Source organism: Manis pentadactyla, chromosome 1 (genome assembly GCF_030020395.1).
Source record: "Manis pentadactyla isolate mManPen7 chromosome 1, mManPen7.hap1, whole genome shotgun sequence".
NCBI lineage: Eukaryota > Metazoa > Chordata > Mammalia > Pholidota > Manidae > Manis > Manis pentadactyla.
The window spans coordinates 83,427,987-83,447,522 of NC_080019.1; the positions used below are offsets into that span (position 1 = coordinate 83,427,987).

General features: G+C 44.5%; 1 protein-coding gene across 1 annotated transcript in view; it reads left to right on the plus strand.

Annotated features, from left to right (window-relative positions):
* The window catches only part of MED12L (mediator complex subunit 12L), a 326,362-nt gene continuing 306,826 nt past the window's right edge, over positions 1 to 19,536 (plus strand). The window contains 1 exon segment of the mRNA XM_057499138.1: positions 1 to 139. Within this exon segment, the coding sequence (XP_057355121.1) occupies positions 41 to 139 (99 nt within the window). The 5' untranslated portion in view covers positions 1 to 40.

Here is a 19,536-nt window from a genome sequence, read left to right on the forward strand (position 1 = left end):
CTCCAACTCTCATTCATTTCACCGGTTAACATGAGAGATCATGGCCGCCTTCGGGCTTCTCAGCTATGAACAGAGACCGCTGAAACGCCCCCGGCTCGGGCCGCCCGACGTCTATCCGCAGGACCCCAAGCAGAAAGAGGTAAGGGCGCCGGCGGCCTCCCCGGCAACCGGGGCCGCGCTCCGCAGCGCTGACCCGGGGCCAAGTTGGCCCAGCTGGCATCGCCGGCGCTGCGGGGGAAGGGTCGGGAAGGGGGACTGGCGGCGGGGATCGGGCTGGGAGGCTGGGGGACCCTCGGCGGCGGAGACCGAGCGGCTGTCAGTCCCTCGCTCCACTGGGCGGTCGCTCTCCGGGTTCCGGGTCGCTTCCCGGTTACCGGGCCCTGCGCGGCACCGCCGGGAGCTTCACTGGGTTCTTCCTTGCCGAAATGCTGCTGCTCGATTTCACCCACTTCTGCCTGCTTTATTTTTCTTCCTGCCGCTTCGGTAAATCCTTGTAAACTTTTTGAAAAATGTTGGAATGCCATACATCCGACACAGGTCTTGTGTTGTGGGCCAACTGAGCGGAGGTGGGGGGTGGGGGTACTTCTCTTTTCAAATTTTCCAGTTTGGAGTGAAGTCGTTTTTATCGAGGCGATAAATATTTAGCTCTATGAACGTACTTCTTTCTGCCTCCCATCTCCCTTACAAAAATCAGTATTAAGGGGAAACCTGATTTTCGTCCCTAGAGGCGCTTGGCTTAATTGCTGGAGGCTGTTTTGTATGTGTAAAAGCAGTCGCGTTACCTTGGAAGGGAATAGGTCCCGGGATTGTTTAATTCTTTGAATGGAATTAATTGGAGAAACCTTGACTCTTGGACTAGGTACGCTGGCTTTCAATGGCTAGAGTAACCATGGTATTTTGTAGCCATGTATGTGTTTGTCAGTAGTTAACAAGTAATTATGTAACAACTTTCCAGTTATAATCATCACGCGTGGCTACACAGTTTGCCCAGGGACTTGCATTTTATTTATTTATTTATTTTGATCACCTGCTACCCGGCTGTGCCTTCTGAGTTTGCCAGATGCAGCCCACCCATCCTCTGTTTTCTTTAGCTAAACATGAAGTGAGCACATTTCAGAACTGCTTTCCTGGAATCTAATAAACCCTCTATTAAAAAGTTTACAGGCCTACTGACATCACAGGAAGGGCTTTTTAAAGAGGGCAAGGAGGGGGCCTTAAGACTTTCCTTTTGATAATTGTATCTGTTGCAGGAATAGAGGAAGAATGCTTTTGGAAATTAAGGAGTGACAATTCTCTTTAGAGGTTTAGCCCTTTAAACATGTGTGAGCATCTACGGAGTAATTTAGGATGGAGCTGGGAAGCTTTTACAGGTGGTTCTCACCAGGGGCTTACCATGAGGATAATGTGATGAAATTTTGCAGATTTCTTCCCCACCCATTTCTTTACCTGGAACTCCCCAGAACTTAATCCTGGAAGTAACAGACACCAAGGACCACATGTAAAGAAAGTTAATCACTTAAAAATGAGGGGCCAGAAATTCTTAAAGTTTTGGTGGGGACAAGGACATGGATTGGCTGATGTTTATTATCTTGTAATTAATGTCTTGCCACATCTTTCCAGAGAGAGCGTAGCTGATAGCATCTGTCCAGTTAAGGGATGGTGGTCTGGGGTGTGGGTGCCAAGCAGTCTTATTTCTCATTTATTTCTTAGGTCATTTGTAATTTGGGATTGGGGCCTTTTCAATTCTGGAAAATAATATTTTTGCTTCTTAGGGTCTTAACATTTTATGGGATTCTAAAACTGGAAGTGCCTACTTTGTATAACTTCCTTTTGACAAAGTGAAACAGGCCAGGGAAAGCTTCCCTGACTTAATCCAGATGTGTGGTGAATAGGCAGAGGAGCTGGACCACCAAACCAGTTTTTATGTCAAGACCAATACTGTATTAAGGACGATTTATGCTAAATAGTGTTGTTCTCATGTTACTCCCTTTCCCCCAAGGCAGCCAAGATTTCATCTCTCTGGAGCAGAGAGTCAGAGTTATGTGTGACTGTAGCCAAATTTGAATACAGTATGGAACAGGTGCTTGTCTGTTCTTGGGTGGTGGTGTGGTTAGCAGTGTTTCACAAGCCTCAGTTATTTATGTATTGCCTCAAGATTTCAGCCCTATCCCTGATTACCTATACTTTTATTCTAATGTTTTCTTTAAGTTGACTTTTAAGAAACTAAATGTTTCCTAGGCAGGAATACACATGGAGTCATGGATTTGATGTAATATATATATTGCATAAATGTATATATGTAATGTAAAATTTATAGTAAATCATATGTATTTTTTCTTTTTACTTAATATTTTATACACATATGTGGTTATATGTATTCAAACTATAATTATTAAAACTTTAAAAAGTTCATCTTTGCATCTGAAAATCATTGTTGTATTCTATGAAGATGTGTGTTCCACATTATGGGAAATGCTGATTTAATGGAGGAAGTGTAGGCTTCCAATTGAGCAGACCTGGATTTGGATTCTGGCTCAACCTCTTTGCAATTGTATGGTCTTGGGCAAGTTGTACAACTTCTCATTTGTAAGTTAGTATAATAGTGCTTTTCAGATATATTTGAGAATCCTTGGTTTGAAATGCATTACATTTGTGTGAGAAAAACCTTCCTCCTGGTAGAAGCTATTCTTATTACTGTGGTGGTAACTCTTATTGTTGTTAGCCTGTGCTAATAGTATTTTGGAAAGGAGCTCCCAGGGGATAGATTGGAACCTGTGAATGTAGATAGCATGCAGACAAGTATGGCCAGTAAAAGTGGTGATGGTGGTAGTGGTGGTGGGAGGATTGGAAGCTTGACCTGCTTGATTGATTAGTTATATTCATTGGAGAGCTTTCTGTGCACCAGCATTCCACAGGACTTTATTATATATTATAATACTTTGCCCTCTGGAAACACAGACTGTCCTCAAACCTTGAAAGCAGGGAATTAGAAAAGTGGGAGACATCCTTGAGTTCTCCTTCTCCCTTATACCCCATAACACATTTGTGAAGATAGATGTCCAGTCCAATTCCCAAATATATTCCCAACCCATCCACTGCACCTCAGTTTCAGCAATATGCTTGATTGCTTTTCTATTTCAGGCTGACTTTTTCCTGCTCAAGGGCTCTTGGCACATGCTGATTTGTCTATCTGGATACCTTTCTGCTTACCCCCTCCCTACTGTTCTCCCTTTCTCTTCTCACCTTAGCCTGTGGTTGGGTGGCAGACTCTGGAGCCAGTCTGCTTGGGTTTGGATCCTAGCTCTGCTGTTTACATACTTACTATTCTCCCTGTGCCTCAGTCTCCCTTCTTAAAGAGAGGAGGAGAATACCACCTATTCCATCCGGCTGTTGAAAGATTAAATGGATAATACATGTAAAGCACCTAGACTAGAGTCTGGCATGGATTCAACATCCAACTATTTGCTGTTATAAAGTACTGTCAGGCCTCCCCTTCATTATTCAGGCCTCAGCCCAATGACCTCTTCAGAGGCCTAATGTATCATTTGTAATTATGTATTGATTTGCATGTTGCCATGCCCCACTAAAGGGTCAGTGTCCTGGGGACAAGAATGGGAGAGCTGTTTTGGGCATCATTGAAGTGCCTGGCACCTACTGCAGTTAACCCCTGGGATGTGTGAGCTTGAATACTTGTTGCAGTGTATGAATGAAAGTGGGAAGGAATGAATAAGAGGAGATCTGGTAACTGAAGGGTGTTAGGGAAAGGCTAGGTTAAGGCAGAAATCATCGTTGACATTTACCTTGGAGGCTACAAGGATGAAAGCTAAATTAAACTCTACAAGTAGGAAGGAAGAGGAGTTTTACCTGGGGAAGAGGCCTAAACAGTTGGAATAGTAAATATTTCAGGAAATGAAATTAGTTAGAAAAATAGGCTGGGGCCATAGTGAGATTTCCAGGCATCAGGAGCCACAGAGGCCCGCCAGCAGGGAGGGGCGGGTGTAGGGTTCCATATTGGATCAGGGTGGTGTCTGCAAGCCGTTCTCAAACTTGACACATCTGAATCACCTGTAGGACTTGTTAAAAACAGATGGCTGGGTTTTTCAGATTCAGTAGGTCTAAGATAGGGCCCCTTAATTTGCATTCCTAAAACAGATTCCAGGTGATCTAATGTTGCTGGTTCAGGCCCCTTGTTGAGGACCCTGACCTGAAGAGAAGGTGTCCTGTTCTGCAGGGGCTGGAGTCGTGCCTGGCGTAGGTAGGGCAGATCAGACGTCTGTGTCCTGCAGAAGTCGCAGCAGTTGGTTCAGCAGCTCCCTCAACCAGGATTTGGTGCACTTTTCCCAGAAACTCTGCTCTGTCTTAGCTCAGGTCTAAGGGAATGAGCCAGGAAGTCTTATTCGTCCTCCAAAGGCTTTCCATTACACTTGGAATAAAACACAAACTCCTTACCTAGGCCTCTGGGGCCCTATCAGTCTGGCGTTTGCTCACCTCCACAACCACTGCGTGTAGGCAGACTGCCTGGCTTTGAGTTCTGGCTTCATCACTTACTGCCTGTTTAACTCAGATATTACCTATGGGATGGAGTTCATATTTGTTCCTATTTCATGGGGTTCTTGGGAAGATAAAATGAGATTTGAACCATGCCTGGTACACAGATGGTGAGGTAGGGCAGGGACATGGGACAAGCATCATGATTAACTTTCCCTACCTATTATGGCACTCAGTACAGGTATAACTTCTCCCTTGTTAAATGATCCCAGGGGTTCCCACTGCACTTCAAGTAATACCCACAAGACCCTAGCAGCTGGGATCTGGCCTCTGGGCCTTGAGTCACCACCTCCTGACATCCTCATCCCCCTCCTGGCTCTGTGGTCTGACCACTGGCCACATCTCCCTCATTCCAACAAGCCCAGCTCTTTTGTGTCTAGGTTCCTGTCCTTGCTGCCTCTGCAGTCATGTTTTCTGTCTTTTGGTTCTTAGACTCACAGGGAGGCCTCTCTTGTTAACCCAGCTTCCCTCATTTATGCCAGGTCATTATCTTGTGTTACTATGTTTTGTAGTGCTTGTCACTGTCTGAAATTCCATTATTGGTTGATTCTTCTCTCCATGGTCTTCCTTCCATAGCAGGGGCTTGTCCAAGGTGTCCCTAGTTGTGAACTGCCTAGTGCTTAAGATTAGACTAGGTGCTCAGTAAATAGTTCTTAAATGAATAAAATGCAGGAGGAACTCATAATGAGCAATTGTATTTATAACATTTAACTGTCCCAATGCTTGTTTTATTTTGGTAGAGCCTGTTAGTTTTTGTTGTTGTTAACATCTAAAACTCTTAAAACACATTAAATGCTTATTTTAGAGACAGCTGGGGAGGTAGGAAGAGGGGAGTTGAAAATCTGTCTCTTTATAATCTTTCAGAGGGAAGTTGTTGATAAAGTTGCCTGGGAAGAGAGGACAAATTGACCAGTTGCCTGGGGGACCAAAAGACAGAGATGGTTAGAGAGAAAGCTTCCCCCTGAAATAAATTGGCTGACTCCAGGGCCCCATCGTAGACCTCCCTGAACACCAGAGTTCTGGAAGGGACAACTGCTTGTTTAACTCTTGCCTCATGAGACTCTTAGGCCAGAATCAGTTTGGGAAGCACTGGGTCAGAGGCCCTGCTTCCTGCTGCTCACTGAAGTGTTTCCATCCAAACTCTGTGGTAGAGGAGGAACCCAGGTGGCTGTTGGTTCTCAGGACTGCCACCACCTGCTGCAGAATCCTCAAAGATGTTTGTTAAAAATGCACATGTGTCCCCCTCCACCCCAGACCTGCTGAGTCAATTTTTGGGAAGGAAGTTGAGGAATTTACATTTTAAACAAGCTTTCTAGGGGATTCCTAAACACAGTCAAGTTTGAGAACAATTGCTTTAGTTTGTGTCTTTATCTGTACAGAGTATTGTAAACTAGACTCCCCCCTATTCCTACCTTCTTTCCACTGTTGAATGTATTAGAATCAAAAAACAAATACACTACTTGAAATAGTAGTGCCTTTTGGTTCAAAATAGTGCCAGTGAGTTTAGCTACTTTCCTCTCTGAAGTTGGATGCTAATAACCACGGTTCCCAGCACACGCTTCTTTTCTGTACATGGTCACAGCAGAGTAGAATACCATGCCTTGGTCCTGAAATAGCCATAGTTCCCTAATGTGTGTACTTGGCTAACCTGGGGTGCCTGGGAGCAGGTCTTGCTTTGTCCCAGGAGGATGTTCTTTGAATTTGTCAGACTGCAGAGTTTTATGTTTGACTGTGAGCTTGTGCTCTTTGGAGACTCATTCATGTAAAGCTGTTAATTTGGGGTGCAGCCACAGGCGTTTAGCTGGTGGGGTATTTTACTTAGGCTAGTACCTGTGGCGATGGAATGTGATCCTTTAGGAAGCTGTAGGACCAGAAAGTGAGGTCTGGAAAGCTAACTGCTTTGGGTGAGTGCTAGATAGGAAGGGATGACAATGAGCAGAGTCCTGGGATGTTAGTTGAACCAGTTAGCAGTGCCTCCTGTGGTTGTGTGCACATATGGGGGAAAACAAAGCCAAAGTAGAGGAATGGAGTAAGTGGAATTTGGAAACTCCCAAGAATTGTGGTGTATTTCTTCTGAAGTTCTGCTTTGCTGAAGTTCTGAACTCCTTTAGTGGGGCTTCTGACAGAGTAGGCAGAAATTAGAGGAGCTGGAGGGATCCATAGGAAGAGTGGACATGATTAAAGGTTATTTAGCTTTGTTCTCTGAGCAGTGGTGAAAGGAGCTGGTTGGCGTGGCCTGGAGAAAATCTGACCTTGGGTTCTTGAGTGGGGACAGCCATGTGAAGGGAGAAATCCAAGGAAAGTGTAGAGGGAGGTGTCTGCCTCCTACGCATTCTTCCCTGAGAGGAACATGGAGACACTTGGACTTTTAATTGTCTTTAGATACTTTCTGAAGTTGGGGGACAGCAATAGGGATGTTCATTGTACTATCCTCTCTAGAAAATAACATAATAAAGAAAAATGTCAATATGTTATAAAAAGCATGATTTCTACTAAAAAAATATACATGTCTACATAATCTACATGCAAATAATTGTTATATCTCAAGGATGGGATCAAGGATGGTGGTCGTTTTATTTTTTTTGTACTGTTTGTATTCTAAGGTATAACAATAATGTGCTGCAGTATTGTCATGGGAGGAAAAACTTCAAGGATAATTATTTGGTGACTTTGATTTGGTTTATGGGAATGGGTCTTTGCTGTTGTTTTGTTTCCAAAGTAAGCTGGCGCCCCTTTAGCTGCTGCAGAGGGGTCTGGCAGTGTTAGCAGAGAGCCTGGCACATCTGATGCTGCCAGCAGTGTGGTGAGGTCCAGGTGAGGGCTGCTTTGTGCGCCTGCCAGACCTGCCACATGGGCTGTGACATTTGGGCTGCTGCGTTGTTTTCCTCACCTATGAGCAGGAGGCACCAATACCCGGCTGGAGCGTTTTCATTATGAGGGAGCAGCGTAGACTTAAATCGCTGCCTAGTGTGAGGCAGGCAGCGGTGTGCTGGACACGCCTGTATCAGCTGGCTGTGGAAGATTTTAGGAATTTTGTGAGTTGGTTACTGTCATGTTGGTAGCCTGAAATCTGGCATAATGGGAATATTTACACCAAGGAAACTGGCAAATCCTACCAAGTATGGTTCATCTATTTGTTGGAAGCTGGTTGTTAAGTAATTACCAGCCCACCGCTGGGTGTAGTCGTTTGTGTGCTTTGTGGGCTACTCTGCCGCCATTTTTACCCCAGGTTCCCTTACCTGCTGCCCACCAGAGAAATTTTTTTAAAGACTCCGATTCTCACTTTCCTAGCCTCTCTTGCAGCTTGGAGTGACCACATGATTTAATGTTGGCTAAAGAGATTTAACGAAAATTTACCGGACTTAATGGTGCAGGATTTTTTCCTTGTTCAAAGTAGTACAGGCACAGGGGGAGGATGCCCTCTCTTAATACCCTGGTGGCACTTTAGTTTCCCATCTTTGGAAAAGTGGTAAGAGGCTATGATAGTTGGGGCTAGGGTACCTGTCTTGTGCCCATGAGGCAGCAAGCTTATGGATGAAAAGCCAACATAGGAGGTGATTTAAATAGGTTTATAAAGGTGTTAAGCTATTGAACTGACCTTGGGACCACCTCTGCCTGGACTTCTTGTTAAGTACGCAACAGATAATCACATGGTTTATACCACTGTTGGACTCGTTGATTTCTTGTAGCCAGAAGCATTCTAATGGTGTCATGGTACTTCTGATTTATATTTCAGCACCCTCAAATCATCACAGCATGAGCCCTTTTTTCATGAGAATGCACATTCCCAGAACTCTCCACCTCTCTGTCTTAATGAGTATACAGCAAGTGACAAAGAGCACCCGCATCTTGCTCATTAGGCAGTAAATTCTGCCCAGTGCCTATTAGAAGCTGAGAGGAAGTGGAAACAGCCCCTTTATTTATTTCCATTTCTGGTAGAAAGAGTTTTGGTGGAAAGGGAGGGAGAGAGCCTTGTTGTGTCTTGTTTGGAGAGGGAGATTCTGTGGGTCTGGGCCATTTTTTGGGAAACAGGTATGTTCAGAGCTAGAAGGGAACCTAAAGATGGGTTCTAACTTTCTTATTCAGTACAAAAGGAAATTGAGTCCCAGGGAGGTTCAAGTGACTTGTTAAGGCAAATTTGGGCCAAGCACTTATATGCCCTGATTTGTTCTTTCACCTTAACTGGCCTTCCCTCTGTACACAGCCTTGGCTTCTGGTAAGGCCCCTCATGTTGCCCTCGTATTGACAATTACTCTGCATTTTAGGGCACCAAGTGCCTCTGTGAGAGCTGGGCTGTCCAGCTCACAGTTTCATCTTCTCAGTTTGTCAGAATCTTGTGTGGTGTCTCCTCGGCAGAGGGGAGAATACCCTGGAAGCTCAGGTACTCTTGTCTTTGTGGGATTTTTTTGCTGGGAGGTTCCTAGCCTAATCCCTGGTCTCTAGTGTGCATAACTCTAACACTGGCATTTGTGGTTAGATCCTATCTAGCTTTTGTTTTCTTGGTTGAAAACCAAGTGGGTAGCTCTCTTGAACATACAAATACACGTTACACCAGTTGCCTATTTCTAGGGCATTCTGTGTAGATGGATCCCTTTAGTTACCAAATGCTATGGCCCTCAGAAAAGAGGAAACATTTTAGCCCCTGGGTTTTTTCACTTTCCATGTTTCTAGGGAAACACTATATATATATGCCAAACAAATTCAGTCATTCAGCCAGTATTACTGAGGACCTTGTAGGCACTTAGCAAGTTGTAGCTTCATGAGGGCAGGGCCTAAGACTTTCATTCCTACTATGTCCCTGGCTTCAAGCGCAGAACCTGGTTCATACTTAGGACTCAAAATATTTTTGTGAATGAAAGGATAAGCAAGTGCTAGGAGCACTGGGTGTGGGCCTGGGCCCCAAAGACTTCAATACAGAGCAATGGTTATCATTTGGAGCTGACCCCCCCCCTGCCCTGCCCCTGGGCATTGGCACTGTCTGAAGACATTTTGGGATAATGTGTGTCTTTATGTGTGTGTGTGTGTGTGTGTGTGTGTGCGCGTGTGTGCACTACTGGCATCTAGTAGGTAGAAACCAGGGATGTCACTAACATTCTCCAGTACTCTGAACAGGTGCCCCTCCACCCAAGGATTATCTGGCCTAAACTGTGAGTAGTTCTGGGGTTTAGAGACCCTGATCTAGATGGTGTGACAGACCTGTAAATAAGGAATACAATGTTCGTAGATTCTTTGAGAGGAATGCACAAAGTGCTGTGGAAATAAGAGGGAGTGACACATTTTGACAGGACCTAATACAGGAGATTTTTGAGTCAGGGACTTGGAGGATGTGTAAGAGTGGATGGGACTGAGGATGTGAAAGGAAATTAATTTGGGGAAGAGGGGATATGTTCTGGGCTGTGGGTCTGGGCGTGGGGTGGGTGTGCTGTCCAGAGTGAGGTTGGAGTGGCAAAGGAAGGCAAGGTCAAGTTCTGAGGGCCTTTTTATACTGTGTTGGAGCATTTGGGTATTATGGTGGAGACACTGAGGTACCATTCAAGGGTGTTAAGGCAATGAGATTTAAGATGACTAAGGTTTGCAGTTTAAGGGGACAGTGTCTCTGAGGGTCCCATTGGGGCAGAAAGACTGACTAGCTAGGTGGTCCCTGACAATCCAGGCCTGGGGGTGGGTTCTTTAGTTTCCTGTGGCTTTCATAACGAGGCAGTACAAACTAGGTGGCTTGAAACAACAGAAATTATTCTCAGCTCTGGAGGCCAGAAGCTGGTAAGGGCTGTGGGTAAGATTGCACGCCCCCTGGAGGCTCTGCGGGGAGTCCCTCCTTTGGTGGCTCCAGGTATTCCTTGGCTGCTTTGTGGCCACATTAGTCTAATTTCGGCTTCATTTCCACATGGCCTGCATGTGTCTCTTCTTCTGTGGGTGTGCCTTCTAAGGACACGAGTTACTAGATTTAGGGGCCACCTCTCTAATCCAGGATGACACCATCTCAAGATCTTTAACTTAACTATATCTACAGAGACCCTTTTAACAAATAAGGTAACATTCACAGGTTCCAGGATTTGATGTGGATATGTTTTGGGGGTCTGTTTTTTTGGCTTGCAGGGCTTGGGAAGAAAGAAGAGAGGATTTAAGAGAACAGTTACTTGGAGGGCAGAATTGACCAATTAGATGTGTGAGGTGAGAGGGGCGGACACAGGACTATACCAGCATATTCAGCTCAGGTCGAGACTCCCAAACTTTCTGGTATTAGGTCCTTTTACAATCTTAAACATAGAGCTTTTGTTTATGTAGGTTATATCTCAATATTTACTATATTTGAAATCAAAACCGAGAAATTTTAGAAATATATATTAATTTGGTTAAAAAATAACCATTTCATGTTAAAAGTGTTTTTATGAACAGTAATTAGCTCTCCAAACAAAAAAAAATTAGTGAAGAGAGCTTCATTGTTTTACATTTTTGCAAATATCATTAATATCTGGACTCTCATACCTAATTCTCCATTACAATATGTTGTTTTGGTTAAAGGATATGAAGAAAATTTTGCCTCACACAAAGTATAGTTGGAAAATTCTTGGGAACTGCAGAGGTCTTGGGCATGAGACTCACTGGCTGAGACAGTGGAGTAGGTGGCTTGACGGTGGTCCCCAAACTAATATGCCATAGGGATCAAAAGAACTTACTCATTTTTTTTCCAAGGGAAAGCAGTGGAGAGAGTGGAGAGAATGAATTCATTTCTGAATGTTTTCAATTTGAAATTCCTCTGGGGATTCCAGGTGAAATGCATAGTAGCAGAAGCTGGAAATCTGGATTTGGGTGTGATGTGTGTGTAGGTATTTGAAGTCATGGCTGGTGGAGGAGCAGGCAGACCCTGATGTTGGAATTCTCCAGGAATTTTCTGGACCACATTAGCAAGAACTCTCACAGGGTTGTTGGGGAGTGGGTGTGGGGTGATGAGGGGCCCAAAAGGAGAGTTTATAGTGGGTGAGGCTCCAACTCCATTGGCTTCTGAGTTTAGCAGTTTCTCCTGTGAGGACCTTTACATGTGTGCCTCCTGCTACTTGGTTGCCTTATTTTCTGCGAAGTTATTACTTGCTCCTCAGCATGCAACACAGTTTGTGTTTGATTTATTATCTGTTCTGTCCCCCAACCAGTGTAAGTCCCATGAAGCAGGGACCATGGCCCTTTTATCTCCCACTGATAACCAGAGGCAAGGAGAGCATCGGGTTAAGGAGAGAGTAGGAGTTAAATATTTGTTGACAGGATTTGGTAACCAGGTAGTCATTATGAGCAAATGGTTATTAGAAGCCTGGTACAGGGAATGGGGACACTAGAAACTATAAGACATGGTTCCTTTCCTTGGGGAACTTTGAGTGGAGAGAGGAAGATCCTGTGCTTAGAGCAGTAAAGTCATAAAAAGATTCAGTGGAGTGGTGGAATAAATGAGGGAGGGGTCAGTTCTTTTGAGGGATTAAAAAAGTCTTCAGAAATGTGGGTGTTTTTCACGTGACAAGGCCTTCTGGGCAAGGACACAGAAGGGAAATGGTACATGATCTTCAGAGGAATTGGAAGTAGTGCAATAAAGCAAGAGTTTATTGAATCTGTAAACTTGAACATGCCTGTGGATTTTGGGTACAGTTGAGAGCAGAAATTAAAAGAACTGGAGAGAGAAGGGATACCTGCTGGAGCAAAGCTGATTTGGTCCTGGGGCCAGGACATTGAGGTCACAAGGGGAGTGACACCTATTGTACAGTGTTATGGATGGCTGCCCCGAGAAAGGAGGGCAGGCAGAGGAGGGCAGGCAGCAGTGTCACGAGGCTCCCTCTTACCTTGAATTTCTTACAGGCATTTCCAGAGTCTGAATGTGCAACGATTTTATTCAGCAGGAATAAACTGAGCCTTTAGCCCCCATCCAGCGTGCCACAGCTCAGCTATGCAAATGCCGCCTTGCTGTCAATTAAAATTTGGTAGAATTTGCTGCTTTCCTTTTTCAGCCATTTCATTCATGGATTAATCCAATGAGGTCATTGCGATTAGGCCCATTTCAGGCATTGGCAGCAGGAGTGAAGAGCTAATAAAAATGTATTTTGTGTGAAGTGTCATTGGAAATTTTTTTGCTGAGATGCTGGTTCCCATACAGGTATGGAGGCTCTATCAAGACTGTGTCCAAGGCAGTGTTAAATAATTTATCTTTCTCCTGAGCGCTGTGAGGAAGGTTAATATTGACATTGCTCAGGGTTTTATTTTTTTGTCGTCTTCTTTAAGCTCCACATAGTGCTGTGTTAGTAGGCAATATGAAAAATATTTATGGCCTCAAAGCTGGTTTTACTCTTGGGTCAGTTGTAGGCTAAATGTCAACTCCCTCTTGAAAAAAAAATGATTCTTCATGAATTAGACTATTTACATTTTGAGCACTCACATGAAATCTGCTTTTCAGTCATTATTAAATAATTGAAATGTTTTTGAAGTTACATTTTCATTTACTTAGTACTTGATATATGCCTCCCACTCTGCTAGGTGATGTGGGGGCGTGGAAGAGAAATAGAAATCTGCTTCTGTCCCCTCTAGAACAGTGCTTCTCAAAACATCTGTGGTGAAGGACCAGTTTTTTAAAATTAATTTTCAATCTGTTGCAGACTGATAAAAGTATGTGATAAAAATGAATTACTAGAAAAATGAAATGCTGCTTGAGTATAGTGGCAATGTCAAATCGCTATAAAAGTTTGCAAGCACTTACTCTCAAATTTTTGCACATTTCTTATTGAGGACCAATAGCAGAGGACCACATTCTAAGTAACGCTGGTCTAGCAAATATTATCTGGCTCACTGGCACACAGAAAACATTTAAAAAATAACTTAGTTCTATTTATTTATTTTTAAACCGAGGAATTATGCATTTGGTATGGTGTGTAATGTGCCACATATCATGGCAGCCTATGTGTTGGTTATTCTGACTGCTCTACAAGTTTGGTTTTATGTTAGCCTCTCAAATTCCTCTGAGGTGGGTACTGTTATCTCCTTTTGCAGATGAAGAAACTGAGGCATGGGTGTGGGTAGGGTGGGATTCTTGCCCAAGATCATTTAGCTGCTTAATGATGGAGTTGGATTTCTGAGCCCCTGCTGTCACCATTCTCTATATATAGTGAGGCTAAAAATGCTGCCTGAGTTTAGAAAAGAGAGGGTTGGAATACTAGAAGGTTTCACTGGAGGATGTAGGGTGTGAGGGGCAGGTTCTGAGTGAGTGGGGGCAGGCTGCCCCCCTTCATAAGAAAACACTGAAGGTGGGATGCGTGAGGTGCAGGGGCACAGGGACCGCGTCTGCACGATCAGGCTTGGAGGCTCCGCAGGTTGGGGCATGGGGGCTGGTGATGGGCTCACGTGGCCCTGCTGTCAGATTTATCTCATTAGCTAATGCCTAATAAATCCAGTCGGTGGAGAATGGAGTCGGGGAGGCTGCGAGGGAGACGGCTGTAGTAACCAAAAGCATGAAGTAAAAAGAGCCCGACTAATCAGGGCTTTAAATAGGACTGGAGAGGAAGAATTGACAGTTGGTGGCAAGATAGTCAAAGGATTATGAAGAAGCGAGGAGAGTGGAAAATCCTCAGATTTCTTGGATGGTAGGTGCCGTTGCTTGAGTACCTCAAAGCGACACACTTTTGTGGTGTCTTTAGTGATATGACAGGTAATTTGAAATTACTTGATTGCTGGATTAGAGTGAATATTCAGACTCCCCGCCCCATTCACCCTGTGCCTTCTGGCATGAACTAGTTTACTTGAAGGTCTTGTGACTGAATGTAAGCTTTGGTTTGTACCACCTGTCCCATGCGTTAATCTCGCCTTCAGTACCTGTTATTCATGTCCTCGTGGGCTGCTTTGGTGGTGGTTAATTGCTAGAATTGCTTGGAAGGTTGGCTAAGCTCCATAGAAGAGGTGGGAATGAGTAAACCTCCCCAAAATAAAAAGGGTGGAGGCTGGCAGGTGTTAACAGAGGCTATGAGGCTACGTTTTGGGAGGCGGACGCTGGGACATTTGTTTTCTTAGCTCACAATTGTAGGCTTTGCCTCTCTGTTTCCAAGTAATTGACCTTAAACAAATGACCAAGATTGCCACCACCACAAACAAAGAGAAACCCCCAGTCCCTGTTCCCTTTTTCCCGGGTCGGGAGAAGGGTATTCTGCAGTTTAACTTGATTTTTTCAGGTATTCGTTGTATCCTTATCACCCAGCAAGTTTTGCTTTTTCATGAATCTTCAATTCATTTGGTGGAAATTCACAACAAACCTTCCTACAGGTGTGTTATTTGGAAAGACCCTCTTTCCAATTAAGGTCACATATACAGGCACAGGGGTTAGGACTGACTGACTTTTTTGCGGTATGCAATTCAGCCTCTAACAGTTGCCTACAGGCTCTCTCGAGACCACCCTCTGCGTGTCCTGCATTGGTCTGGTACTGGACTTTGCCTTCTCGGTGCTGTTTTCTCAGCCATGGGGTTAGAGACTAATTTAGGCATGGGGTATAAGGGTGAACAAAACGAGCCAGGTTAGGGGGTAAGTGTGAGTTCACTAGATAGTGAACTTCAGAGGACAGAAACCATGGTTTGTGTTTGTGTTCTCTGCCCTCAGATCACCTAGCACAGTGGGAGGCCTGCCTAGTACTAAATGAAAAGTATGTACAGGAAGAGTTGACATTAGATGCGATCACAGTGCAATAATTGTATGGGACTGTGACCTACCTGAGCAGTGGAAGCTCCAAAGAGAAATTGAGTCTGCCTTAAATACAGTCCTGAGCAGGATAATCTAGCAGACACTTTAAGTCCTCTTTGCTACTTTATGATTATGCAAATCTAAAAGTTCAAGTATTTTTCTCCTGCAGTTTTCCTATTCTGAGAGCCATATCCAGGTGTATGATATTGGAGAGTGACATGCATTTCAATGGGATTTGAATATGAATCGATGGATACAATTATTTAGATAAGAGTGGAATAAATGCTAAGTATATTTAGACATAATTTGAGTCAAGGCTCTCCTACTTTAAAATGGGGAGGAGGGGCTCCCTGTCCCACTAGGCCACGTAACGGGTAGGGTGAGGGAGGCTTGGCACGGGGAATCGGCTCCTCTGTGAGCCTCGTGTTCAACGTGTCACCCTCGCTGGACATTTCCATCCAATTTATCAGAGAGTTAATGAGTACTTGGTCATGTGATGATTTGGCCCTATATGTGCTGGCCATACAAAACATGACAATGATGACTCAGTTTTTAAAGTACTTCTATGTACCAGTCACTGCGCTGAAAGCCTCACATGATTCTTCACTTACTCGTTACAATAGGCACGTGAGGTAGGTGGAGGTACCTCCATTTCCCAGAAGAATGGGAGCCAGGATTCCAGCTTAGGCTGGCTGGAAGCACACTGATCTCTGCAAAGATCTCATTGGCTTGGAGAACACATTAGACCTGCTGGGGGCCTGATTCTCACAAGGCCATATAACCATTTCACTTCTGCCCACCTTCCAGCCTCAGTTTCTCACGTTGTAAATGGGGACCCATCCTGCCTAAGCCATTTGGCTGTTATGAGGCTGGGCATGAATGTGCTGCTGAAAGGCCAGGGACTGGTATTTTTGTTGTCTCATTTCTTTTCTCTTTTAGCCTGCTACTCTGTACAGGTGTGAGGCTGGTAGCCTTTCAATTTTGTCTAAACCCCCACCTCCCCACCGTTAATGATTGATGGCCTGCAGGTGTGGTTTGGATGGGGCGAATATTAATGACAGTGTAGACGAGGGTGGAGGCAAAGAGCTGAGTTTCAGATGTGGCTTTGTTGCAGATATGGCACTGGTGTTAGAGAAGGGGGTGGGAGAAGTGCTGGTTTGCCTTTTCAGGGAGTCCTGCTCCCCTAAGTCAGTCTGGCCCCTTCCCTGGCCCTCTTCAGGAGGCTGGTGGCAATGTCTTCTCTTGCATAGATTTTGGCTGCTATGGGGAACCCCTTCCCCATTTTTAAAAAACTTCTCAAAAAGGTATTAAAGATAGCTCCTTTAAAAGAGATTAAACAGAAATCAGTCCCTATTGCTGTGGTGCAGGGAGTGGAGGGTCCCACTTACACAGAGGTGACGGATGCTGCTTTTCCCAGCTGTGTAGACTCTGTAGTGAAGGTCCTCTTGTGCTGCCAAATTTTTGATTTTGGGGATGATCCTGCCATGAGGGCTTCAGCCTCCCCTGCATGTATGTTTTAGTTTCCTAGGGCTGCCGTAATATAATGCCACAGACTGGGTGGCTTTAAAACAGTGGAACTTCATCCTCTCACCATTCTGGAGGCTGGAAGTCCAAACTGCAGGCAGGGTTACTGCCAGAAGCCCCTGGGGGAGGATCCTTCCTTGCCCTCCAGCTTCTGCTAGGTGGCTGGCGTCCCTGGGCTTGTGCAGCAGTGCTCCAGGGTGCTTCTGTCTTCCCTCTGTGTCTCTCCTGGAAGGACACCAGACTGTCAGACTGGGACGCACCCCAATTCACTATGACCTCATCTTAATTTGATTGTATCTGCAAAGACCCTCTTTCCAAATAAGGTCACATATACAGGCACAGGGGTTAGGACTGACTGACTTTTTTGCGGTATGCAATTCAGCCTCTAACAGTTGCCTGCAGGCCCTCTCGAGACCTCCCTCGGCGTGTGCTGGGTTGGGCTGGTACTGGACTTTGCCTTCTCGGGGGGTGCTGTTTTCTCAGGAACGTCAAGCTGTCAGCCATCTCCATTTTCTCTTGTTATCTTCAACTACTTCCTTTACTGGATTCTTAATGGTGCCACTAAAACATTCACAAGACCCTCCCGTCTTAGATCTCCCGCTCTCTCATGACCCCATTTTCCCATCTCTCTCTTTCTCCAAATTTTCCCCAAAGCATTCTGGGTGCTGTCTCTCCTTCACCTCCTCCTTTTCCCACTGCTTCCAGTCTGGCCTCTGCCCTAGTCATTCCACTGAGACATCTCTAGGTTCAGGCCCCATGCGGCAGCCAGGTTCCCAGCAGCACTTGCTCCTGTTCATTTCTGCCTTGGTGAAGCCATGTCTTCTCATGGCTTCTGGGGTAAAGCACTCCTGGTTTCCTTCTCTGCTCTCTGGCTGCACCATCTCAGTCTCCTTTGAAGGCTTTTCCTCCTCTACCTGGCCATGAAATCAATCCTGGATTTTCTGTGGGGGTCTCTGCCAGGCCTTGTCCCTTCTCTCTCTTGTCTCTCCCTAGGTGATCTAAGCCACCCACCCACTTGCTACCTACGTGCAGACAACTCACAACTTCATGACTCTGGCCTAGACGTCTCTGAACTCCAGGCTTGACTACCTAAGTGCCCATAAGGAACGTTTTGTCTTGCTACCTCAAACATAGTATTTACAGCTGAACTTGTGATCTACTCCTCCCTCCAGAAAACCCTCCAACACTGCTGCTGTACCCTGTTACTAAGAGATATTATTATCCCAGAAATGTGGTGGACATCCTTGACAGTCTCATTCTTTGTCATTCCATCCAACACATCAACAGAAGTCCTGTTCAGTAGCCCTCCTAAATATCCCTTACTATTCCCCCTAATCCTCACCTCTTGAACCACCACCATCTTGGTCCTAGCTACCATCATCTGAGGTCCTGATTCTTTCGGGAGCCTGCTAACTACTACCAATCCCATTGCCACAGACTCCAATTTAGTCTGACCCTACTCCGACAAGGTGTCCAACTCAAATTGGATGATGTCACTCCTGTGTTGTGAAACCCTTTACTGTTCTTATGATAAAGCCAGAAGTCCTTCACTTGGTTGATAAGACCCCGTGTCATCTCTGCCCACCCACAGCTGAGCCTCTTCTCACACCTGTATCCCCTACTCCTGATATGACAGCATTCTTTCATTTTCCCAGTCCTGCCATTTTTATACATGCTCCTCTTGTCTCTCTTAACTTGTTAGGCATGTGAATGCCTGTGATTGTTACACTTTCCTGATTAATTGACCCTTTCATCATTATATGCCTTTCTTTATCTTTGACCATGCTCTTTGTCTTGAAGTCTACTTTAGCCAGTATTACTAAAGCCACTACAGCACCCTTATGTTCATTGTTTGAATGGTACAGATCTTTCTCCATCCATTTACTGTCAACTGTCTTTACAGTTAAAGTACAGTATGTGGTTGGGTTTTGCTTTTTCATCCATTCTGACAATCTTTTTAATTGGAATCTTAGTTCATCAACATTTAATTAACATTCAGTGTAATTGATATGGTTGGATTTAGGGATGCCATTTCACTATTTTTTTGTCTTCTGCTTTCTTTTGAATTACTAAATTTTTAAAATAGTTTTATTTAACCTCCCCACATTTTTTTTCTTTTGTAATTGCTGTAGAAATTTCAATATACATCACTAACCTCACAGTCGTATGAGTTAATATCATATCTCTTCATGCAAAATGTCAACCTTGCCATTATAAGGGTCCTCCTCTTGACTTAGTTAACTCCTACTTGTGAGTCAGAGCTCAGCTCGAAGCCCACTTCTTCAGGGAATTGTCTGACTTCTTAGGCTAGGTTAAGCCCCTATTCTGTGCACTCTAAGCAGATTGTACTTCTCGCTGGGCCATTTATCACACTTGTAATTTGCTCATTATGGAATCCCCAGTACTTAGCACAGTCCTGTATACTTAGCTGTTAGTTGATAGAGTGAAGGGGAGCCCTGAGTTGTGGTTTGAAGAAGGCAAAAGATTTCATGATAATGTACTCCAGGGGATGGGATGGCATTATGTAAGGCTTAGAGGCTGAAAAGACAATGTATGTGGGAAGGGATATAGTAGTTAAGTAGATTAAATGAGAGATAAAATATAAAAATACAAAACAGATTGAAGTTTTTATAACAGTAGCCACCATTTATAGAGCACTTAATAGGGGCCAGGCACTGTGCTAAACTCTTTGTACATTTTATCTTATGTAACCTCATCCCTTTGAGTTATTCTTGTCTCATTTCAGAGGAAACAACTGAGGTGTAGAG